The sequence below is a fragment of the Oncorhynchus nerka genome, unplaced genomic scaffold, assembly GCF_034236695.1.
Source record: "Oncorhynchus nerka isolate Pitt River unplaced genomic scaffold, Oner_Uvic_2.0 unplaced_scaffold_1038, whole genome shotgun sequence".
Taxonomy (NCBI): Eukaryota; Metazoa; Chordata; class Actinopteri; order Salmoniformes; family Salmonidae; genus Oncorhynchus; species Oncorhynchus nerka.
The window spans coordinates 56,222-80,720 of NW_027040269.1; the positions used below are offsets into that span (position 1 = coordinate 56,222).

The 24,499-nt window shown below is 47.7% G+C and overlaps 1 protein-coding gene across 1 annotated transcript in view; it reads left to right on the forward strand.

Annotated features, from left to right (window-relative positions):
- The first annotated feature begins 4,748 nt into the window (after positions 1–4,748).
- LOC135570202 (formin-2-like) overlaps positions 4,749–24,499 on the forward strand; it is an 80,858-nt gene continuing 61,107 nt past the window's right edge. The window contains exons 1-5 of the mRNA XM_065016314.1: positions 4,749–4,805; positions 13,622–13,713; positions 14,478–14,607; positions 21,462–21,608; positions 22,697–22,756. Of these exons, the coding sequence (XP_064872386.1) occupies positions 13,640–13,713; positions 14,478–14,607; positions 21,462–21,608; positions 22,697–22,756 (411 nt within the window). The 5' untranslated portion in view covers positions 4,749–4,805; positions 13,622–13,639. The remainder of the gene's footprint in view (positions 4,806–13,621; positions 13,714–14,477; positions 14,608–21,461; positions 21,609–22,696; positions 22,757–24,499) is intronic.

The window sequence follows — 24,499 nt, forward strand, 5'->3', positions numbered from 1 at the left end:
TTTCAAAACCTTGTAGAGTCCATGACCCGACAAATCTAGGCTGTTCTGAGGGGGTGCAACTCAATATTAGGAAAGTGTTCCTAAGGTTTTGTACCCTCAGCGTATGTCTATAAACACGTGTGTGTGTGTATGTATATATGTGTGTGTATATACACACACACACACACACACACACAGTTGAAGTTGGAAGTTCAAACTCAGTTTTTCATAATAGTAGAGAGTGATTTATTTCATCACGTTCCCAGTGGTTCAGAAGTTTATATACACTCAATTAGTATTTGGTAGCATTGCCTTTTTAAATGGTTTAACTTGGGTCAAACGTTTCAAGTAGCCTTCCACAAGCTTCCCACAATAAATTGGGTGAATTTTGGCCCATTCCCCCTGACAGAGCTGGTATAACTGAGTCAGGTTTGTAGGCCTCCTTGCTCGCACACGCTTTTCCAGTTCTGCCCACAAATATTCTATAGGATTGAGTTCAGGGCTTTGTGATGGCCACTCCAATAACTTGACATTGTTGTCCTTAAGCCATTTTGCCACAACTTTGGAAGTATGCTTGGGGTCATTGTCCATTTGGGACCAAGCTTAAACTTCCTGACTGATGTCTTGAGATGTTGCTTCAATATATCCACATAATTTTCCTAGCTCATGATGCCATCTATTTTGTTGAAGTGCACCAGTCCCTCATGCAGCAAAGCACCCCCACAACATGATGCTGCCACCCCCATGCTTCACTGTTGGGATGGTGTTCTTCGGCTTGCAAACCTCTCTATTTTTCCTCCTAATATAATGATGGTCATTATGGCCAAACGGTTCTATTTTTGTTTCTTCAGCCCAGAGGACATTTCTCCAGAAAATGACGATCTTTGTCCCCATGTGCAGTTGCAAATCGTAGTCTGGCTTTTTTATGTTGGTTTTGGAGCAGTGGCCTCTTCCTTGCAGCGTGGCCTTTCAGGTTATGTGGATATAGATACTTTGGTACCTGTTTCCTCCATCTTCACAAGGTCCTTTGCTGTTGTTCTCGGATTGATTTGCACTTTTCGCACCAAAGTAAGTGTATCTCTAGGAGACAGAACGCGTCTCCTTCCTGAGCGGTATGACAGAACGCGTCTCCTTCCTGAGCGGTATAATGGCTGCATGGTCCCGTGGTGTTTATACTTGCGTAATATTGTTTGTGCAGATGAACGTGGTACCTTCAGGCATTTAGAAATTGCTCCCAAGGATGAATCAGACTTGTGGAGTACTACAATTTTTTTTCTGAGGTCTTGACTAATTTCTTTTGATTTTCCCATGTTGTCAAGCAGAGGCCCTGAGTTTGAAGGTAGACCTTGAAATACATCCACAGGCACATCTACAATTGACTCAAATGATGCCAATAAGCCTATTAGAAGCTTTTAAAGCCATGACATTTTCTGGAATTTTCCGAGCTTTTTTACAGTTAAATAATCTGTCTGTAAACAATTGTTGGAAAAATGACTTGTATCATGTCCAGTAGATGTCCTAACCGACTTGCTAAAACTATAGTTTGTTAACAAGAAATTTGAGGCGTGTTTGAAAAATAAATTAAGTTTTAATCACTCCAACCTAAATGTATGTAAACTTCCCACTTCAACTGTGTGTGTGTATATATAAATATAAACGACTCACTGTCTCCTGTCCCTTTGAGCCATCCTCAATAGCCACTGTCTCCTGTCCCTTTGAGCCATACTCAATAACCACTGTCTCCTGTCCCTTTGAGCCATACTCAATAGCCACTGTCTTCTCTCTTCTGTCCCTTCCAGCCATACTCAATAACCACTGTCTCCTGTCCCTTTGAGCCATCCTCAATAGCCACTGTCTCCTGTCCCTTTGAGCCATCCTCAATAGCCACTGTCTCCTGTCCCTTTGAGCCATCCTCAATAGCCACTGTCTTCTCTCTTCTGTCCCTTCCAGCCATACTCAATAACCACTGTCTCCTGTCCCTTTGAGCCATCCTCAATAGCCACTGTCTCCTGTCCCTTTGAGCCATCCTCAATAGCCACTGTCTCCTGTCCCTTTGAGCCATCCTCAATAGCCACTGTCTGTCCCTTTGAGCCATCCTTAGCCACTGTCTCCTGTCCCTTTGAGCCATCCTCAATAGCCACTGTCTCCTGTCCCTTTGAGCCATACTCAATAACCACTGTCTCCTGTCCCTTTGAGCCATACTCAATAGCCACTGTCTCCTGTCCCTTTGAGCCATCCTCAATAGCCACTGTCTCCTGTCCCTTTGAGCCATCCTCAATAGCCACTGTCTCCTGTCCCTTTGAGCCATCCTCAATAGCCACTGTCTCCTGTCCCTTTGAGCCATCCTCAATAGCCACTGTCTCCTGTCCCTTTGAGCCATCCTCAGCCACTGTCTCCTGTCCCTTTGAGCCATCCTCAATAGCCACTGTCTCCTGTCCCTTTGAGCCATACTCAATAGCCACTGTCTCCTGTCCCTTTGAGCCATACTCAATAGCCACTGTCTCCTGTCCTTTGAGCCATACTCAATAGCCACTGTCTCCTGTCCCTTTGAGCCATACTCAATAGCCACTGTCTCCTGTCCCTTTGAGCCATACTCAATAGCCACTGTCTCCTGTCCCTTTGAGCCATACTCAATAGCCACTGTCTCCTGTCCCTTTGAGCCATACTCAATAGCCACTGTCTCCTGTCCCTTTGAGCCATCCTCAATAGCCACTGTCTCCTGTCCCTTTGAGCCATCCTCAATAGCCACTGTCTCCTGTCCCTTTGAGCCATACTCAATAACCACTGTCTCCTGTCCCTTTGAGCCATACTCAATAGCCACTGTCTTCTCTCTTCTGTCCCTTCCAGCCATCCTTAATAACCACTAACTGTGTTCTCTCCCTTCCAGCCATCCTCAATAACCACTGTCTCCTGTCCCTTTGAGCCATCCTCAATAACCACTAACTGTGTTCTGTCCCTTCCAGCCATCCTCAATAGCCACTGTCTCCTGTCCCTTCCAGCCATCCTCAATAACCACTAACTGTGTTCTGTCCCTTCCAGCCATCCTCAATAACCACTAACTGTGTTCTGTCCCTTCCAGCCATCCTTAATAACCACTAACTGTGTTCTCTCCCTTCCAGCCATCCTTAATAACCACTAACTGTGTTCTCTCCCTTCCAGCCATCCTTAATAACCACTAACTGTGTTCTGTCCCTTCCAGCCATTCTTAATAACCACTAACTGTGTTCTCTCCCTTCCAGCCATCCTCAATAACCACTAACTGTGTTCTGTCCCTTCCAGCCATACTTATTAACCACTAACTGTGTTCTCTCCCTTCCAGCCATCCTTAATAACCACTAACTGTGTTCTCTCCCTTCCAGCCATCCTCAATAACCACTAACTGTGTTCTGTCCCTTCCAGCCATCCTTAATAACCACTAACTGTGTTCTCTCCCTTCCAGCCATCCTCAATAACCACTAACTGTGTTCTGTCCCTTCCAGCCATTCTTTCCAGCCATTCATTAATAACCACTAACTGTGTTCTGTCCCTTCCAGCCATCCTCAATAACCACTAACTGTGTTCTGTCCCTTCCAGCCATCCTCAATAACCACTAACTGTGTTCTGTCCCTTCCAGCCATCCTTAATAACCACTAACTGTGTTCTGTCCCTTCCAGTTAGCCTTAATAACCACTAACTGTGTTCTCTCCCTTCCAGCCATCCTCAATAACCACTAACTGTGTTCTGTCCCTTCCAGCCATCCTCAATAACCACTAACTGTGTTCTGTCCCTTCCAGCCATCCTCAATAACCACTAACTGTGTTCTCTCCCTTCCAGCCATCCTCAATAACCACTAACTGTGTTCTGTCCCTTCCAGCCATCCTTAATAACCACTAACTGTGTTCTGTCCCTTCCAGTTAGCCTTAATAACCACTAACTGTGTTCTGTCCCTTCCAGTTAGCCTTAATAACCACTAACTGTGTTCTGTCCCTTCCAGCCATCCTTAATAACCACTAACTGTGTTCTCTCCCTTCCAGCCATCCTCAATAACCACTAACTGTGTTCTCTCCCTTCCAGCCATCCTCAATAACCACTAACTGTGTTCTCTCCCTTCCAGCCATCCTCATCCTGTGTTCTGTCCCTTCCAGCCATAACCACTAACTGTGTTCTGTCCCTTCCAGCCATCCTCAATAACCACTAACTGTGTTCTCTCTTCCAGCCATTCCAGCCATCCTCAATAACCACTAACTGTGTTCTCTCCCTTCCAGCCATCCTCAATAACCACTAACTGTGTTCTGTCCCTTCCAGCCATCCTTAATAACCACTAACTGTGTTCTGTCCCTTCCAGCCATCCTCAATAACCACTAACTGTGTTCTGTCCCTTCCAGCCATCCTCAATAACCACTAACTGTGTTCTGTCCCTTCCAGCCATCCTCAATAACCACTAACTGTGTTCTGTCCCTTCCAGCCATCCTTAATAACCACTAACTGTGTTCTGTCCCTTCCAGTTAGCCTTAATAACCACTAACTGTGTTCTCTCCCTTCCAGCCATCCTCAATAACCACTAACTGTGTTCTGTCCCTTCCAGCCATCCTCAATAACCACTAACTGTGTTCTCTCCCTTCCAGCCATCCTCAATAACCACTAACTGTGTTCTCTCCCTTCCAGCCATCCTCAATAACCACTAACTGTGTTCTGTCCCTTCCAGCCATCCTCAATAACCACTAACTGTGTTCTGTCCCTTCCAGCCATCCTCAATAACCACTAACTGTGTTCTGTCCCTTCCAGCCATCCTGAACCTGGACAATACTGTGGTGGATCTGGAGACTCTACAAGCCCTCTATGAAAACGTAAGGCTCTGATCTCTCATCCCTGAGTCCAAAGGAAGATGTGTCTTTGGCCAGGATTCAAACACATGCACATAAATGAGCATCACACTGTGTTGGTTTGAATCATGGCCTTAGTCTTATTGTTGGCTGTCAATGTATCCAGGCTGTGATTGGCTCCCCTTAGTTCTGGCCACTGCATGTCACTATGTATCCAGGCTGTGATTGGTTCCCCTTAGTTCTGGCCACTGCATGTCACTATGTATCCAGGCTGTGATTGGCTCCCCTTAGTTCTGGCCACTGCATGTCACTATGTATCCAGGCTGTGATTGGCTCCCCTTAGTTCTGGCCACTGCATGTCACTATGTATCCAGGCTGTGATTGGCTCCCCTTAGTTCTGGCCACTGCATGTCACTATGTATCCAGGCTGTGATTGGCTCCCCTTAGTTCTGGCCACTGTACCTGGCATGTCACTATGTATCCAGGCTGTGATTGGTTCCCCTTAGTTCTGGCCACTGCATGTCACTATGTATCCAGGCTGTGATTGGCTCCCCTTAGTTCTGGCCACTGCATGTCACTATGTATCCAGGCTGTGATTGGTTCCCCTTAGTTCTGGCCACTGTATGTCACTATGTATCCAGGCTGTGATTGGTTCCCCTTAGTTCTGGCCACTGCATGTCACTATGTATCCAGGCTGTGATTGGCTCCCCTTAGTTCTGGCCACTGCATGTCACTATGTATCCAGGCTGTGATTGGCTCCCCTTAGTTATGGCCACTGCATGTCACTATGTATCCAGGCTGTGATTGGTTCCCCTTAGTTCTGGCCACTGTACCTGGCATGTCACTATGTATCCAGGCTGTGATTGGCTCCCCTTAGTTCTGGCCACTGCATGTCACTATGTATCCAGGCTGTGATTGGCTCCCCTTAGTTCTGGCCACTGCATGTCACTATGTATCCAGGCTGTGATTGGCTCCCCTTAGTTCTGGCCAATGCATGTCACTATGTATCCAGGCTGTGATTGGCTCCCCTTAGTTCTGGCCACTGCATGTCACTATGTATCCAGGCTGTGATTGGCTCCCCTTAGTTCTGGCCACTGCATGTCACTATGTATCCAGGCTGTGATTGGTTCCCCTTAGTTCTGGCCACTGCATGTCACTATGTATCCAGGCTGTGATTGGCTCCCCTTAGTGCTGGCCAATCACCAACGGTTGTTCAGTAAGGAACAGAAGAGGCCTTGTAAGAAATCATTTATTTACAGTATCACTTTGTTCAGGCCTTGTTATTTTTTATATTCTTTATTTATTTCACCTTTATTTAACCAGGTAGGCTAGTTGAGAACACCTTTATTTAACCAGGTAGGCTAGTTGAGAACACCTTTATTTAACCAGGTAGGCTAGTTGAGAACACCTTTATTTAACCAGGTAGGCTAGTTGAGAACACCTTTATTTAACCAGGTAGGCTAGTTGAGAACACCTTTATTTAACCAGGTAGGCTAGTTGAGAACACCTTTATTTAACCAGGTAGGTCAGTAGAGAACACCTTTATTTAACCAGGTAGGCTAGTTGAGAACACCTTTATTTAACCAGGTAGGCCAGTTGAGAACACCTTTATTTAACCAGGTAGGCCAGTTGAGAACACCTTTATTTAACCAGGTAGGCCAGTTGAGAACACCTTTATTTAACCAGGTAGGTCAGTAGAGAACACCTTTATTTAACCAGGTAGGCCAGTTGAGAACACCTTTATTTAACCAGGTAGGCCAGTTGAGAACACCTTTATTTAACCAGGTAGGCTAGTTGAGAACACCTTTATTTAACCAGGTAGGCTAGTTGAGAACACCTTTATTTAACCAGGTAGGCCAGTTGAGAACACCTTTATTTAACCAGGTAGGCTAGTTGAGAACACCTTTATTTAACCAGGTAGGCCAGTTGAGAACACCTTTATTTAACCAGGTAGGCTAGTTGAGAACACCTTTATTTAACCAGGTAGGCTAGTTGAGAACACCTTTATTTAACCAGGTAGGCTAGTTGAGAACACCTTTATTTAACCAGGTAGGCTAGTTGAGAACACCTTTATTTAACCAGGTAGGCTAGTTGAGAACACCTTTATTTAACCAGGTAGGCCAGTTGAGAACACCTTTATTTAACCAGGTAGGCCAGTTGAGAACACCTTTATTTAACCAGGTAGGCTAGTTGAGAACACCTTTATTTAACCAGGTAGGCTAGTAGAGAACACCTTTATTTAACCAGGTAGGCTAGTAGAGAACACCTTTATTTAACCAGGTAGGCTAGTTGAGAACACCTTTATTTAACCAGGTAGGCTAGTAGAGAACACCTTTATTTAACCAGGTAGGTCAGTTGAGAACACCTTTATTTAACCAGGTAGGCTAGTTGAGAACACCTTTATTTAACCAGGTAGGCTAGTTGAGAACACCTTTATTTAACCAGGTAGGCTAGTTGAGAACACCTTTATTTAACCAGGTAGGCTAGTTGAGAACACCTTTATTTAACCAGGTAGACTAGTTGAGAACACCTTTATTTAACCAGGTAGGCCAGTAGAGAACACCTTTATTTAACCAGGTAGGCCAGTTGAGAACACCTTTATTTAACCAGGTAGGCTAGTTGAGAACACCTTTATTTAACCAGGTAGGCTAGTTGAGAACACCTTTATTTAACCAGGTAGGCTAGTTGAGAACACCTTTATTTAACCAGGTAGGCCAGTTGAGAACACCTTTATTTAACCAGGTAGGCCAGTTGAGAACACCTTTATTTAACCAGGTAGGTCAGTTGAGAACACCTTTATTTAACCAGGTAGGCTAGTTGAGAACACCTTTATTTAACCAGGTAGGCCAGTTGAGAACACCTTTATTTAACCAGGTAGGCCAGTTGAGAACACCTTTATTTAACCAGGTAGGCTAGTTGAGAACACCTTTATTTAACCAGGTAGGCTAGTTGAGAACACCTTTATTTAACCAGGTAGGCCAGTTGAGAACACCTTTATTTAACCAGGTAGGCCAGTTGAGAACACCTTTATTTAACCAGGTAGGCCAGTTGAGAACACCTTTATTTAACCAGGTAGGCTAGTTGAGAACACCTTTATTTAACCAGGTAGGCCAGTTGAGAACACCTTTATTTAACCAGGAGGCCAGTTGAGAACACCTTTATTTAACCAGGGAGGCCAGTTGAGAACACCTTTATTTAACCAGGTAGGCCAGTTGAGAACACCTTTATTTAACCAGGAGGCCAGTTGAGAACACCTTTATTTAACCAGGAGGCCAGTTGAGAACACCTTTATTTAACCAGGTAGGCCAGTTGAGAACACCTTTATTTAACCAGGTAGGCTAGTTGAGAACACCTTTATTTAACCAGGTAGGCCAGTTGAGAACACCTTTATTTAAACAGGTAGGCCAGTTGAGAACACCTTTATTTAACCAGGTAGGCTAGTTGAGAACACCTTTATTTAACCAGGTAGGCTAGTTGAGAACACCTTTATTTAACCAGGTAGGCCAGTTGAGAACACCTTTATTTAACCAGGTAGGCTAGTTGAGAACACCTTTATTCAACCAGGTAGGCCAGTTGAGAACACCTTTATTTAACCAGGGAGGCCAGTTGAGAACACCTTTATTTAACCAGGTAGGCCAGTTGACAAACACCTTTATTTAACCAGGGAGGCCAGTTGAGAACACCTTTATTTAACCAGGTAGGCTAGTTGAGAACACCTTTATTTAACCAGGTAGGTCAGTTGAGAACACCTTTATTTAACCAGGTAGGTCAGTTGAGAACACCTTTATTTAACCAGGTAGGCTAGTTGAGAACACCTTTATTTAACCAGGTAGGCCAGTTGAGAACACCTTTATTTAACCAGGTAGGCTAGTTGAGAACACCTTTATTTAACCAGGTAGGCTAGTTGAGAACACCTTTATTTAACCAGGTAGGCTAGTTGAGAACACCTTTATTTAACCAGGTAGGCTAGTTGAGAACACCTTTATTTAACCAGGTAGGCCAGTTGAGAACACCTTTATTTAACCAGGTAGGCCAGTTGAGAACACCTTTATTTAACCAGGTAGGCCAGTTGAGAACACCTTTATTTAACCAGGTAGGCCAGTTGAGAACACCTTTATTTAACCAGGTAGGCCAGTTGAGAACACCTTTATTTAACCAGGTAGGCCAGTTGAGAACACCTTTATTTAACCAGGTAGGCTAGTTGAGAACACCTTTATTTAACCAGGTAGGCTAGTTGAGAACACCTTTATTTAACCAGGTAGGCTAGTTGAGAACACCTTTATTTAACCAGGTAGGTCAGTTGAGAACACCTTTATTTAACCAGGTAGGTCAGTTGAGAACACCTTTATTTAACCAGGTAGGCTAGTTGAGAACACCTTTATTTAACCAGGTAGGCCAGTTGAGAACACCTTTATTTAACCAGGTAGGCTAGTTGAGAACACCTTTATTTAACCAGGTAGGCTAGTTGAGAACACCTTTATTTAACCAGGTAGGCTAGTTGAGAACACCTTTATTTAACCAGGTAGGCTAGTTGAGAACACCTTTATTTAACCAGGTAGGCTAGTTGAGAACACCTTTATTTAACCAGGTAGGCCAGTTGAGAACACCTTTATTTAACCAGGTAGGCTAGTTGAGATCACCTTTATTTAACCAGGTAGGCTAGTTGAGAACACCTTTATTTAACCAGGTAGGCTAGTTGAGAACACCTTTATTTAACCAGGTAGGCCAGTTGAGAACACCTTTATTTAACCAGGTAGGCCAGTTGAGAACACCTTTATTTAACCAGGTAGGCCAGTTGAGAACACCTTTATTTAACCAGGTAGGCCAGTTGAGAACACCTTTATTTAACCAGGTAGGCCAGTTGAGAACACCTTTATTTAACCAGGTAGGCCAGTTGAGAACACCTTTATTTAACCAGGTAGGCTAGTTGAGAACACCTTTATTTAACCAGGTAGGCTAGTAGAGAACACCTTTATTTAACCAGGTAGGCCAGTTGAGAACACCTTTATTTAACCAGGTAGGCTAGTTGAGAACACCTTTATTTAACCAGGTAGGCCAGTTGAGAACACCTTTATTTAACCAGGTAGGCCAGTTGAGAACACCTTTATTTAACCAGGTAGGCCAGTTGAGAACACCTTTATTTAACCAGGTAGGCTAGTTGAGAACACCTTTATTTAACCAGGTAGGCTAGTTGAGAACACCTTTATTTAACCAGGTAGGCCAGTTGAGAACACCTTTATTTAACCAGGGAGGCCAGTTGAGAACACCTTTATTTAACCAGGGAGGCCAGTTGAGAACACCTTTATTTAACCAGGTAGGCTAGTTGAGAACACCTTTATTTAACCAGGTAGGCCTTTAACCAGGTAGGCCAGTTGAGAACACCTTTATTTAACCAGGGAGGCCAGTTGAGAACACCTTTATTTAACCAGGGAGGCCAGTTGAGAACACCTTTATTTAACCAGGTAGGCCAGTTGAGAACACCTTTATTTAACCAGGGAGGCCAGTTGAGAACACCTTTATTTAACCAGGGAGGCCAGTTGAGAACACCTTTATTTAACCAGGTAGGCCAGTTGAGAACACCTTTATTTAACCAGGTAGGCCAGTTGAGAACACCTTTATTTAACCAGGTAGGCCAGTTGAGAACACCTTTATTTAACCAGGTAGGCCAGTTGAGAACACCTTTATTTAACCAGGTAGGCTAGTTGAGAACACCTTTATTTAACCAGGTAGGCCAGTTGAGAACACCTTTATTTAACCAGGTAGGCTAGTTGAGAACACCTTTATTCAACCAGGTAGGCCAGTTGAGAACACCTTTATTTCACCAGGGAGGCCAGTTGAGAACACCTTTATTTAACCAGGTAGGCCAGTTGAGAACACCTTTATTTAACCAGGGAGGCCAGTTGAGAACACCTTTATTTAACCAGGGAGGCCAGTTGAGAACACCTTTATTCAACCAGGTAGGCCAGTTGAGAACACCTTTATTTAACCAGGTAGGCCAGTTGAGAACACCTTTATTTAACCAGGTAGGCCAGTTGAGAACACCTTTATTTAACCAGGTAGGCCAGTTGAGAACACCTTTATTTAACCAGGTAGGCTAGTTGAGAACACCTTTATTTAACCAGGTAGGCCTTTAACCAGGTAGGCCAGTTGAGAACACCTTTATTTAACCAGGGAGGCCAGTTGAGAACACCTTTATTTAACCAGGGAGGCCAGTTGAGAACACCTTTATTTAACCAGGTAGGCCAGTTGAGAACACCTTTATTTAACCAGGGAGGCCAGTTGAGAACACCTTTATTTAACCAGGGAGGCCAGTTGAGAACACCTTTATTTAACCAGGTAGGCCAGTTGAGAACACCTTTATTTAACCAGGTAGGCCAGTTGAGAACACCTTTATTTAACCAGGTAGGCCAGTTGAGAACACCTTTATTTAACCAGGTAGGCCAGTTGAGAACACCTTTATTTAACCAGGTAGGCTAGTTGAGAACACCTTTATTTAACCAGGTAGGCCAGTTGAGAACACCTTTATTTAACCAGGTAGGCTAGTTGAGAACACCTTTATTCAACCAGGTAGGCCAGTTGAGAACACCTTTATTTAACCAGGGAGGCCAGTTGAGAACACCTTTATTTAACCAGGTAGGCCAGTTGAGAACACCTTTATTTAACCAGGGAGGCCAGTTGAGAACACCTTTATTTAACCAGGGAGGCTAGTTGAGAACACCTTTATTCAACCAGGTAGGCCAGTTGAGAACACCTTTATTTAACCAGGTAGGCTAGTTGAGAACACCTTTATTTAACCAGGTAGGAGAACACCTTTATTTAACCAGGTAGGCTAGTTGAGAACACCTTTATTTAACCAGGTAGGTCAGTTGAGAACACCTTTATTTAACCAGGTAGGTCAGTTGAGAACACCTTTATTTAACCAGGTAGGCCAGTTGAGAACACCTTTATTTAACCAGGTAGGCTAGCTGAGAACACCTTTATTTAACCAGGTAGGCTAGTTGAGAACACCTTTATTTAACCAGGTAGGCCAGTTGAGAACACCTTTATTTAACCAGGTAGGCCAGTTGAGAACACCTTTATTTAACCAGGTAGGCTAGTTGAGAACACCTTTATTTAACCAGGTAGGCTAGTTGAGAACACCTTTATTTAACCAGGTAGGCTAGTTGAGAACACCTTTATTTAACCAGGTAGGTCAGTTGAGAACACCTTTATTTAACCAGGTAGGTCAGTTGAGAACACCTTTATTTAACCAGGTAGGCTAGTTGAGAACACCTTTATTTAACCAGGTAGGCCAGTTGAGAACACCTTTATTTAACCAGGTAGGCTAGTTGAGAACACCTTTATTTAACCAGGTAGGCTAGTTGAGAACACCTTTATTTAACCAGGTAGGCTAGTTGAGAACACCTTTATTTAACCAGGTAGGCTAGTTGAGAACACCTTTATTTAACCAGGTAGGCTAGTTGAGAACACCTTTATTTAACCAGGTAGGCCAGTTGAGAACACCTTTATTTAACCAGGTAGGTCAGTTGAGAACACCTTTATTTAACCAGGTAGGTCAGTTGAGAACACCTTTATTTAACCAGGTAGGCTAGTTGAGATCACCTTTATTTAACCAGGTAGGCTAGTTGAGATCACCTTTATTTAACCAGGTAGGCTAGTTGAGAACACCTTTATTTAACCAGGTAGGCCAGTTGAGAACACCTTTATTTAACCAGGTAGGCCAGTTGAGAACACCTTTATTTAACCAGGTAGGCCAGTTGAGAACACCTTTATTTAACCAGGTAGGCCAGTTGAGAACACCTTTATTTAACCAGGTAGGCCAGTTGAGAACACCTTTATTTAACCAGGTAGGCCAGTTGAGAACACCTTTATTTAACCAGGTAGGCCAGTAGAGAACACCTTTATTTAACCAGGTAGGCCAGTTGAGAACACCTTTATTTAACCAGGTAGGCCAGTTGAGAACACCTTTATTTAACCAGGTAGGCCAGTTGAGAACACCTTTATTTAACCAGGTAGGCCAGTTGAGAACACCTTTATTTAACCAGGTAGGCCAGTTGAGAACACCTTTATTTAACCAGGGAGGCCAGTTGAGAACACCTTTATTTAACCAGGGAGGCCAGTTGAGAACACCTTTATTTAACCAGGGAGGCCAGTTGAGAACACCTTTATTTAACCAGGGAGGCCAGTTGAGAACAAATTCTCATTTACAACTGCGACCTGGCCAAGATAAAGCGAAGCAGTGCGACAGAAACAACAACACAGAGTTACACATGGAATAAACAAACGTACAGTCAAAAAGGTCTATATACAGTGAGTGCAAATAAGAGAGGTAAGGCAATAAATAGGCCATCGAGTTAAAGGCAATAAAATAGGTCATAGTGGCAAAGTAAATACAATATAGCAATTAAACACTGGAATGGTAGATGTGCAGAAGATGAATGTGCAAGTAGAGATACTGGGGTGCAAAGGAGCAAGATAAATAAATAAATAAATAAATACTATATGGGGATGAGGTAGGTAGATAGATGGGCTGTTTAAAGATGGGCTATGTGCAGGTGCTGTGATATGTGAGCTGCTCTGATGGCTGGTGCTTAAAGCTAGTGAGGGAGATATGAGTCTCCAGCTTCACTGATTTTTGCAGTTCGTTCCAGTAATTGGTTTGAGAGTAGTAGTGGTGAAATACTACTGAAATACTACTACTGTACTACACTACTACTGCAGAAGTAATACTGCCTGCAGTACAGTACACTATTAAACTACTACTGTACTACTGCCTGTAGTACTTCTGCCGTTGTCATGTAGTACAGTACTTTGATCATGTTGTCCTGATGTCTTTTCAGAGAGCACAACAGGATGAGATGGAGAAAATCGATAAGCACATCAAGTCATCTAAAGACAAGGACAACGCCAAACCACTGGACAAACCTGAGCAGTAGGTGTTCTGGAGAATCGGTTCAATTATTCAAACAACCAATCATGTTCAAAAAGTAGAGACTTAAAACCCGTCCTCCAATATCTTGTCTCCTCTTCCAGGTTCCTGTTACATTATGAAGTGGTAGCCTCAAACCCATCCTCTGATCTCTTGTCTCTATTCCAGGTTCCTGTTACAATATGAAGTGGTAGCCTCAAACCCATCCTCTGATCTCTTGTCTCTATTCCAGGTTCCTGTTCCAGTTACATCATGAAGTGGTAGCCTCAAACCCATCCTCCGATCTCTTGTCTCTATTCCAGGTTCCTGTTCCAGTTACATCATGAAGTGGTAGCCTCAAACCCATCCTCCGATCTCTTGTCTCTATTCCAGGTTCCTGTTCCAGTTACATCATGAAGTGGTAGCCTCAAACCCATCCTCCGATCTCTTGTCTCTATTCCAGGTTCCTGTTACATTATGAAGTGGTAGCCTCAAACCCATCCTCCGATCTCTTGTCTCTATTCCAGGTTCCTGTTCCAGTTACATCATGAAGTGGTAGCCTCAAACCCATCCTCCGATCTCTTGTCTCTATTCCAGTTACATCATGAAGTAGTAGCCTCAAACCCATCCTCCGATCTCTTGTCTCTATTCCAGGTTCCTGTTACAATATGAAGTGGTAGCCTCAAACCCGTCCTCTGATCTCTTGTCTCTATTCCAGGTTCCTGTTCCAGTTACATCATGAAGTGGTAGCCTCAAACCCATCCTCCGATTTCTTGTCTCTATTCCAGGTTCCTGTTCCAGTTACATCAGATCCCCAACTTCTCAGGCCGGGTGTTCTGTATCCTGTTTCAGTCCACCTTCTCTGAATGGCTCTCCTCTATCCTGCGCAAACTGGACATCCTGCAGAGAGTGTGCACGGTGAGTCTGTGTGTGTGTATGACTATTATCTGACCTTGCTGATCATTTATGAACATTTGAACATCTTGGCCATGTTCTGTTATAATCTCCACCCAGCACAGCCAGAAGAGGACTGGCCACCCCACATAGCCTGGTTCCTCTCTAGGTTTATAATCTCCACCCGGCACAGTCAGTAGAGGACTGGCCACCCCTCATAGCCTGGTTCCTCTCTAGGTTTCTTCCTAGGTTTTGGCCTTTCTAGGGAGTTTTTCCTAGCCACCGTGCTTCTACACCTGCATTGCTTGCTGTTTGGGGTTTTAGGCTGGGTTTCTGTACAGCACTTTGAGATATCAGCTGATGTACGAAGGGCTTTATAAATATATTTGATTGATTGATTGTGACGTATTTGGTGTGTGTGTGTGACGTGTTTGGTGTGTGTGTGTGACGTGTTTGGTGTGTGTGTGTGACGTGTTTGGTGTGTGTGTGTGACGTGTTTGGTGTGTGTGTGTGTGACGTGTTTGGTATGTGTGTGTGCCTATAGACCTGTTTCGTGTGCCTATAGACCTGTTTCGTGTGCCTCACCTCAGTAGAAATCAGAGGAGGTCTGCTAAGGTTTTGTCCTCTGGACAGTTCTACCAGACACTCATATTACTGAGGAAATACTGTCTCAATCCTTCCACTGTGGACGTTGTTTTAAACAGGAACATCAGGTTGATATTGACAGCCCTTCTGGTCGAAGTGTGTTCAGAAAACAGTTTTCATATTGAAGCCAGGTGACTGTGAATTCTTGATACTATTAATCTGCTCAGCCTCATATACACTGACTGTCGTCCCCCCCCCCTCTCTCTCTCTCTCTCTGTCTCCTGTCTGTCCCCCTCTTCTCTCTGCCTCAATCTCTCCTGTCTGCCCCCCTCTTCTCTCTGCCCCCCTCTTCTCTCTGCCTCGATCTCTCCTGTCTGCCCCCCTGTCTCGATCTCTCCTCTCTCTGTCTCCCTGTCTCTGTCTCCCTGTCTCTGTCTCCCTGCCTGATCTCTCCTGTCTGCCCCCTTTCTCTCTCTCAATCTCTCCTGTCTGCCCCCCTCTTCTCTCTGTCTCAATCTCTCCTGTCTGCCCCCTCTTCTCTCTGTCTCAATCTCTCCTGTCTGCCCCCTCTTCTCTCTGTCTCAATCTCTCCTGTCTGCCCCCTCTTCTCTCTGTCTCAATCTCTCCTGTCTGCCCCCCTCTTCTCTCTCTCAATCTCTCCTGTCTGCCCCCTCTTCTCTCTGTCTCAATCTCTCCTGTCTGCCCCCTCTTCTCTCTGTCTCGATCTCTCCTGTCTGTCCCCCTCTGTCTCGATCTCTCCTGTCTGTCCCCCCTCTGTCTCGATCTCTCCTCTCTCTGTCTCCCTGTCTCTGTCTCCCTGTCTCTGTCTCCCTGTCTCTGTCTCCCTGCCTCGATCTCTCCTGTCTCTGTCTCCTGCCTCGATCTCTCCTGTCTGCCCCCTCTTCTCTCTGCCTCGATCTCTCCTGTCTGCCCCCTCGCTCTCTCTCTCTGTCTCCTGTCTGTCCCCCTCTTCTCTCTGCCTTGATCTCTCCTGTCTGTCCCCTCTTCTCTCTGCCTCGATCTCTCCTGTCTGCCCCCTCGCTCTCTCTCTCTCTGTCTCCTGTCTGTCCCCCTCTTCTCTCTGCCTTGATCTCTCCTGTCTGTCCCCCTCTTCTCTCTGCCTCAATCTCTCCTGTCTGCCCCCTCTTCTCTCTGCCTCAATCTCTCCTGTCTGCCCCCTCTTCTCTCTCTCAATCTCTCCTGTCTGCCCCCTCTTCTCTCTGTCTCAATCTCTCTTGCCCCCTCTTCTCTCTGTCTCAATCTCTCCTGTCTGCCCCCTCTTCTCTCTGTCTCAATCTCTCCTCATCTCTCCTGTCTGCCCCCTCTTCTCTCTGTCTCAATCCTCCTGTCTGCCCCCTCTTCTCTCTGTCTCAATCTCTCCAGTCTCAATCTCTCCTGTCTGCCCCCCTCTTCTCTCTGTCTCAATCTCTCCTGTCTGCCCCCCCTCTTCTCTCTGTCTCAATCTCTCCTGTCTGCCCCCTCTCTCTTCTCTCTGCCCCCTCTTCTCTCTGTCTCAATCTCTCCTGTCTGCCCCCTCTTCTCTCTGTCTCAATCTCTCCTGTCTGCCCCCTCCTCTCTGTCTCGATCTTCCTGTCTGTCCCCCCTCTGTCTCGATCTCTCCTGTCTGTCCCCCCTCTGTCTCGATCTCTCCTGTCTGTCCCCCCCCTCTGTCTCGATCTCTCCTCTCTCTGTCTCCTGCCTCGATCTCTCCTGTCTCTGTCTCCCTGCCTCGATCTCTCCTGTCTCTGTCTCCCTGCCTCGATCTCTCCTGTCTCTGTCTCCCTGCCTCGATCTCTCCTTCTCTGTCTCCTGCCTCGATCTCTCCTGTCTGCCCCCTCTTCTCTCTGCCTCGATGTCTCCTGTCTGTCCCCCCCCTCTGTCTCGATCTCTCCTGTCTGTCCCCCCTCTGTCTCGATCTCTCCTCTCTCTGTCTCCCTGTCTCTGTCTCCCTGTCTCTGTCTCCCTGTCTCTGTCTCCCTGTCTCTGTCTCCCTGTCTCTGTCTCCCTGTCTCTGTCTCCCTGTCTCTGTCTCCCTGTCTCTGTCTCCCTGTCTCTGTCTCCCTGCCTCGATCTCTCCTGTCTCTGTCTCCCTGCCTCGATCTCTCCTGTCTCTGTCTCCCTGCCTCGATCTCTCCTGTCTCTGTCTCCCTGCCTCGATCTCTCCTGTCTCTGTCTCCCTGCCTCGATCTCTCCTGTCTGCCCCCTCGCTCTCTCTCTCTCTTGTCTGTCCCCCTCTTCAGCCTTGATCTCTCCTGTCTGTCCCCCTCTTCTCTCTGCCTCGATCTCTCCTGTCTGCCCCCTCGCGCTCTCTCTCTCTGTCTCCTGTCTGTCCCCCTCTTCTCTCTGCCTTGATCTCTCCTGTCTGTCCCCCTCTTCTCTCTGCCTCGAACTCTCCTGTCTGCCCCCCTCTTCTCTCTGCCTCAATCTCTCCTGTCTGCCCCCTCTTCTCTCTGCCTTGATCTCTCCTGTCTGTCCCCCCTCGATCTCTCCTCTCTCTGTCTCCCTGCCTCGATCTCTCCTGTCTCTGTCTCCCTGCCTCGATCTCTCCTGTCTCTGTCTCCCTGCCTCGATCTCTCCTGTCTGCCCCCTCGCTCTCTCTCTCTCTTGTCTGTCCCCCTCTTCTCTCTGCCTTGATCTCTCCTGTCTGTCCCCCTCTTCTCTCTGCCTCGATCTCCTGTCTGCCCCCTCGCTCTCTCTCTCTCTGTCTCCTGTCTGTCCCCTCTTCTCTCTGCCTTGAACTGTCTGTCCCCCTCTTCTCTCTTGAACTCTCCTGTCTGCCCCCTCTTCTTCTGCCTCAATCTCTCCTGTCTGCCCCCTCTTCTCTCTGCCTGATCTCTCCTGTCTGTCCCCCCGATCTCTCCTCTCTCTGTCTCCCTGCCTCAATCTCTCCTGTCTCTGTCTCCCTGCCTCGATCTCTCCTGTCTGCCCCCTCTTTCTCTCTGCCTCGATGTCTCCTGTCTGCCCCCTCGCTCTCTCTCTCTCTTGTCTGTCCCCCTCTTCTCTCTGCCTTGATCTCTCCTGTCTGTCCCCCTCTTCTCTCTGCCTTGATCTCTCCTGTCTGTCCCCCTCTTCTCTCTGCCTCGAACTCTCCTGTCTGCCCCCTCTTCTCTCTGCCTCAATCTCTCCTGTCTGCCCCCTCTTCTCTCTGCCTTGATCTCTCCTGTCTGTCCCCCCTCGATCTCTCCTCTCTCTGTCTCCCTGCCTCGATCTCTCCTGTCTCTGTCTCCCTGCCTCGATCTCTCCTGTCTGCCCCCTCTTCTCTCTGCCCATGTCTCCTGTCTGCCCCCAGCTCTCTCTCTCTCTTGTCTGTCCCCCTCTTCTCTCTGCCTTGATCTCTCCTGTCTGTCCCCCTCTTCTCTCTGCCTCGATCTCTCCTGTCTGCCCCCTCGCTCTCTCTCTCTCTGTCTCCTGTCTGTCCCCCTCTTCTCTCTGCCTTGATCTCTCCTGTCTGTCCCCCTCTTCTCTCTGCCTCGAACTCTCCTGTCTGCCCCCCTCTTCTCTCTGCCTCAATCTCTCCTGTCTGCCCCCTCTTCTCTCTGCCTTGATCTCTCCTGTCTGTCCCCCTCTGTCTCGATCTCTCCTCTCTGTCTCCCTGCCTCGATCTCTCCTGTCTCTGTCTCCCTGCCTCGATCTCTCCTCTCTGCCTCTGTCTCGATCTCTCATGTCTGTCTCCCTGCCTCTGTCTCTCTGTCTCGATCTCTCCTGTCTGTCCCCCTCTTCTCTCTGCCTCAATCTCTCCTGTCTGCCCCCTCTTCTCTCTGCCTTGATCTCTCCTGTCTGTCCTCTGTCTCGATCTCTCCTGTCTCTGTCTCCCTATAATCTCTCCTCTCTGCCTCTGTCTCGATCTCTCATGTCTGTCTCCTGCCTCTGTCTCTCTGTCTCGATCTCTCCTGTCTGTCCCCCTCTTCTCTCTGCCTCAATCTCTCCTGTCTTCCCCCTCTTCCTCTGCCTCGATCTCTCCTGTCTGCCCCCTCTTCCCTCTGCCTCAATCTCTCCTGTCTGCCCCCTCTTTCTCTGCCTCAATCTCTCCTGTCTGCCCCCCTCTTCTCTCTGTCTCGATCTCTTCTCTCTGTCTCGATCTCTTCTCTCTGTCTCGATCTCTTCTCTCTGTCTCGATCTCTTCTCTCTGTCTCGATCTCTTCTCTCTGTCTCGATCTCTTCTCTCTGTCTCGATCTCTTCTCTCTGTCTCGATCTCTTCTCTCTTCTCGATCTCTGTCTCGATCTCTTCTCTCTGTCTCGATCTCTCCTCTCTGTCTCGATCTCTCCTCTCTGTCTCGATCTCTCCTCTCTGTCTCGATCTCTCCTCTCTGTCTCGATCTCTCCTGTCTGCCCCCCTCTTCCCTCTGTCTCGATCTCTCCTGTCTGCCCCCCTCTTCCCTCTGTCTCGATCTCTCCTGTCTGCCCCCTCTTCCCTCTGTCTCGATCTCTCCTGTCTGCTCTTCTCTCTGTCTCGATCTCTCCTGTCTGCCCCCTCTTTCTCTGCCTCGATCTCTTGTCTGCCCCCTCTTCACTCTGCCTCGATCTCTCCGGTCTGCCCCCTCTTCTCTCTGCCTCGATCTCTCCTGTCTGCCCCCTCTTCCCTCTGCCTCGATCTCTCCTGTCTGCCCCCTCTTCCCTCTGCCTCGATCTCTCCTGTCTGCCCCCTCTTCTCTCTGTCTCGATCTCTTCTGTCTGCCCCCCTCTTCTCTCTGCCTCGATCTCTCCTGTCTGCCCCCCTCTTCTCTCTGTCTCGATCTCTTCTCTCTGTCTCGATCTCTTCTCTCTGTCTCGATCTCTTCTCTCTGTCTCGATCTCTTCTCTCTGTCTCGATCTCTCCTCTCTGTCTCGATCTCTCCTCTCTGTCTCGATCTCTCCTCTCTGTCTCGATCTCTCCTCTCTGTCTCGATCTCTCCTCTCTGTCTCGATCTCTCCTCTCTGTCTCGATCTCTCCTGTCTGCCCCCCTCTTCCCTCTGTCTCGATCTCTCCTGTCTGCCCCCCTCTTCCCTCTGTCTCGATCTCTCCTGTCTGCCCCCCTCTTCTCTCTGCCTCGATCTCTCCTGTCTGCCCCCTCTTCCCTCTGCCTCGATCTCTCCTGTCTGCCCCCTCTTCTCTCTGTCTCGATCTCTTCTGTCTGCCCCCTCTTCTCTCTGCCTCGATCTCTCCTGTCTGCCCCCTCTTCCCTCTGCCTCGATCTCTCTGTCTGCCCCCCTCTTCTCTCTGTCTAGATCTCTTCTGTCTGCCCCCTCTTCTCTCTGCCTCGATCTCTCCTGTCTGCCCCCTCTTCTTCTGTCTCGATCTCTTCTCTCCTGTCTGCCCCCCTCTTCTCTCTGTCTCGATCTCTTCTCTCTGTCTCGATCTCTTCTCTCTGTCTCGATCTCTTCTCTCTGTCTCGATCTCTTCTCTCTGTCTCGATCTCTTCTCTCTGTCTCGATCTCTTCTCTCTGTCTCGATCTCTTCTCTCTGTCTCGATCTCTTCTCTCTGTCTCGATCTCTTCTCTCTGTCTCGATCTCTTCTCTCTGTCTCGATCTCTTCCCTCTGTCTCGATCTCTCCTGTCTGCCCCCCTCTTCTCTCTGTCTCGATCTCTCCGGTCTGCCCCCCTCTTCTCTCTGTCTCCCTGTCTCTGTCTCCCTGCCTCGATCTCTCCTGCCTGCCCCCTCTTCTCTCTGTCTGACTGCCTGCCCCCTCTTCTCTCTGCCTCGATCTCTATGTCTGCCCCCTCTTCTCTCTGCTCGATCTCTCCTGTCTGCCCCCTCTTCTCTCTGCCTCGATCTCTCCTGTCTGTCCCCCTCTTCTCTCTGTCTCGATCTCTCCTGTCTGTCCCCCTCTGTCTCGATCTCTCCTCTCTGTGTCTCAATCTGTCTCTCTGTCTCTGTATCGATCTCTCCTGTCTGCCCCCTCTTCTCTCTGCCTCGATCTCTCCCCCCCTCTTCTCTCTGCCTCAATCTCTCCTGTCTGTCCCCCTCTTCTCTCTGCCTCGATCTCTCATGTCTGCCCCCTCTTCTCTCTGTCTTGATCTCTCATGTTTGTCCCCCTGCCTCTGTCTCATGTCTGTCCCCCTGCCTCTGTCTCTCTGCCTCGATCTCTCCTGTCTGTCCCCCTCTTCTCTCTGCCTCGATCTCTCATGTCTGTCTCCCTGCCTCTGTCTCTCTGTCTCTCTGTCTCTCTGTCTCGATCTCTCATGTCTGTCCCCCTGCCTCTGTGTCTCAATCTGTCTCTGTCTCCCTGCCTCTGCCTCTCTCTCTCATGTCTATCCCTTTGTCTTCCCGTCTGTCTCCCTGTGTGTGTGCCTGCCCATCTCCTCCTCCTCCAGACCTTGCAGAGTGGCCAGTGTGTGATGCAGGTGCTGGGTCTGGTCCTGGCCTTTGGTAACTTCATGAATGGTGGCAACCGAACCAGAGGACAGGCTGACGGCTTTAACCTGGATATCCTGCCCAAGCTGAAGGATGTGAAGAGCAGTGTGAGTGGCACTACTAGGGCACTAGGACCTGCACCCTATTCTCTATGGTTGGCAGAGGCACTACTAGGGCACTAGGACCTACACCATATTCTCTATGGTTGTGAGTGGCACTACTAGGGCACTAGGACCTGCACCCTATTCTCTATGGTTGGCAGAGGCACTACTAGGGCACTAGGACCTGCACCCTATTCTCTATGGTTGGAAGAGGCACTACTAGGGCACTAGGACCTGCACCCTATTCTCTATGGTTGGAAGAGGCATTACTAGGGCACTAGGACCTGCACCCTATTCTCTATGGTTGGCAGAGGCACTACTAGGGCACTAGGACCTGCACCCTATTCTCTATGGTTGGAAGAGGCACTACTAGGCACTAGGACCTGCACCCTATTCTCTATGGTTGGAAGAGGCTACTAGGGCACTAGGACCTGCACCCTATTCTCTATGGTTGGAAGAGGCACTACTAGGGCACTAGGACCTGCACCCTATTCTCTATGGTTGGAAGAGGCACTACTAGGGCACTAGGACCTGCACCCTATTCTCTATGGTTGGCAGAGGCACTACTAGGGCACTAGGACCTGCACCCTATTCTCTATGGTTGGAAGAGGCACTACTAGGGCACTAGGACCTGCACCCTATTCTCTATGGTTGGAAGAGGCACTACTAGGGCACTATGACCTGCACCCTATTCTCTATGGTTGGAAGAGGCACTACTAGGGCACTAGGACCTGCACCCTATTCCCTATAGTTGGAAGAGGCACTACTAGGGCTCTAGGACCTGCACCCTAATGGTTCCCTATGTAGAGTCCATCTGGTCAACAGTAGACTGATGTATAGGCAGTAGGGAGCCATTTGGGACCAAGCTTAGTTACACCTCTAGTTACACTGTTAGACATGACTGTCTAATGCGTCATGGTTTATATTATGCTGGGAGACTGTAGTTACTGTTCCTACCGTGTCTTTTGATGATGTGGATTACAATGTATATTCATTTTGTAAAAGCTTTGCAGAAACACTTTGTGAGAAAGTAAACTAAAACATGAATTCCCCTGAACTGAAGCGAATGTCTTGTGTCTTCCTCGTTTTGGCAGGATAACACACGGAGCCTGTTGTCCTACATAGTGGCGTACTATCTGAGGCACTTTGACGAGGTACGTTGGATCCTGTTCTAATCACTCGTTTTGGCACCGGGACTTTTAAATTATTTATTTTCCCTCAGTGGTAACTAATGTGTAGTAAGGCGTTTAGCTGGATGAAGCCCAGTAAGGTGTTTAGCTGGATGAAGCCCAGTAAGGTGTTTAGCCAGACGAAGCCCAGTAAGGTGTTTAGCCAGACGAAGCCCAGTAAGGTGTTTAGCTAGATGAAGCCCAGTAAGGCGTTTAGCTAGATGAAGCCCAGTAAGGTGTTTAGCTAGATGAAGCCCATTAGGGTGTTTAGCCAGACGAAGCCCAGTAAGGTGTTTAGCTAGATGAAGCCCAGTAAGGTGTTTAGCTGGACGAAGCCCAGTAAGGTGTTTAGCTAGATGAAGCCCAGTAGGGTGTTTAGCAGACGAAGCCCAGTAAGGTGTTTAGCTGGATGAAGCCCAGTAAGGTGTTTAGGTAGATGAAGCCCAGTAAGGTGTTTAGCTGACGAAGCCCAGTAAGGTGTTTAGCTAGACGAAGCCCAGTAAGGTGTTTAGCTAGACGAAGCCCAGTAAGGTGTTTAGCTAGATGAAGCCCAGTAAGGTGTTTAGCTGGACGAAGCCCAGTAAGGTGTTTAGCTGGACGAAGCCCAGTAAGGTGTTTAGCTAGACGAAGCCCAGTAAGGCGTTTCGCTAGACGAAGCCCAGTAAGGCGTTTAGCTAGACGAAGCCCAGTAAGGCGTTTAGCTAGACGAAGCCCAGTAAGGCGTTTAGCTAGACGAAGCCCAGTAAGGCGTTTAGCTAGACGAAGCCCAGTAAGGCGTTTAGCTAGACGAAGCCCAGTAAGGCGTTTAGCTAGACGAAGCCCAGTAAGGCGTTTAGCTGGACGAAGCCCAGTAAGGCGTTTAGCTGGACGAAGCCCAGTAAGGCGTTTAGCTGGACGAAGCCCAGTAAGGCGTTTAGCTGGACAGTAAGCGTTTAGCCAGTAAGGCGTTTAGCTGGACGAAGCCCAGTAAGGCGTTTAGCTGGACGAAGCCCAGTAAGGCGTTTAGCTGGACGAAGCCCAGTAAGGCGTTTAGCTGGACGAAGCCCAGTAAGGCGTTTAGCTGGACGAAGCCCAGTAAGGCGTTTAGCTGGACGAAGCCCAGTAAGGCGTTTAGCTGGACGAAGCCCAGTAAGGCGTTTAGCTGGACGACGAAGCCCAGTAAGGCGTTTAGCTGGACGAAGCCCAGTAAGGTGTTTAGCTGGACGAAGCCCAGTAAGGCGTTTAGCTGGACGAAGCCCAGTAAGGCGTTTAGCTGGACGAAGCCCAGTAAGGTGTTTAGCTGGACGAAGCCCAGTAAGGTGTTTAGCTGGACGAAGCCCAGTAAGGTGTTTAGCTGGACGAAGCCCAGTAAGGTGTTTAGCTGGACGAAGCCCAGTAAGGTGTTTAGCTGGACGAAGCCCAGTAAGGTGTTTAGCTGGACGAAGCCCAGTAAGGTGTTTAGCTGGACGAAGCCCAGTAAGGTGTTTAGCTGGACGAAGCCCAGTAAGGTGTTTAGCTGGACGAAGCCCAGTAAGGTGTTTAGCTGGACGAAGCCCAGTAAGGTGTTTAGCTGGACGAAGCCCAGTAAGGTGTTTAGCTGGACGAAGCCCAGTAAGGTGTTTAGCTAGATGAAGCCCAGTTTAGGTATTGATTTTGATTTAGTCAACAAACAAAAAATGAAAAATGAAAAATATATATCCACACACAGTACCAGTCAAAAGTTTGGACACACCTACTTATTCAAGTTAA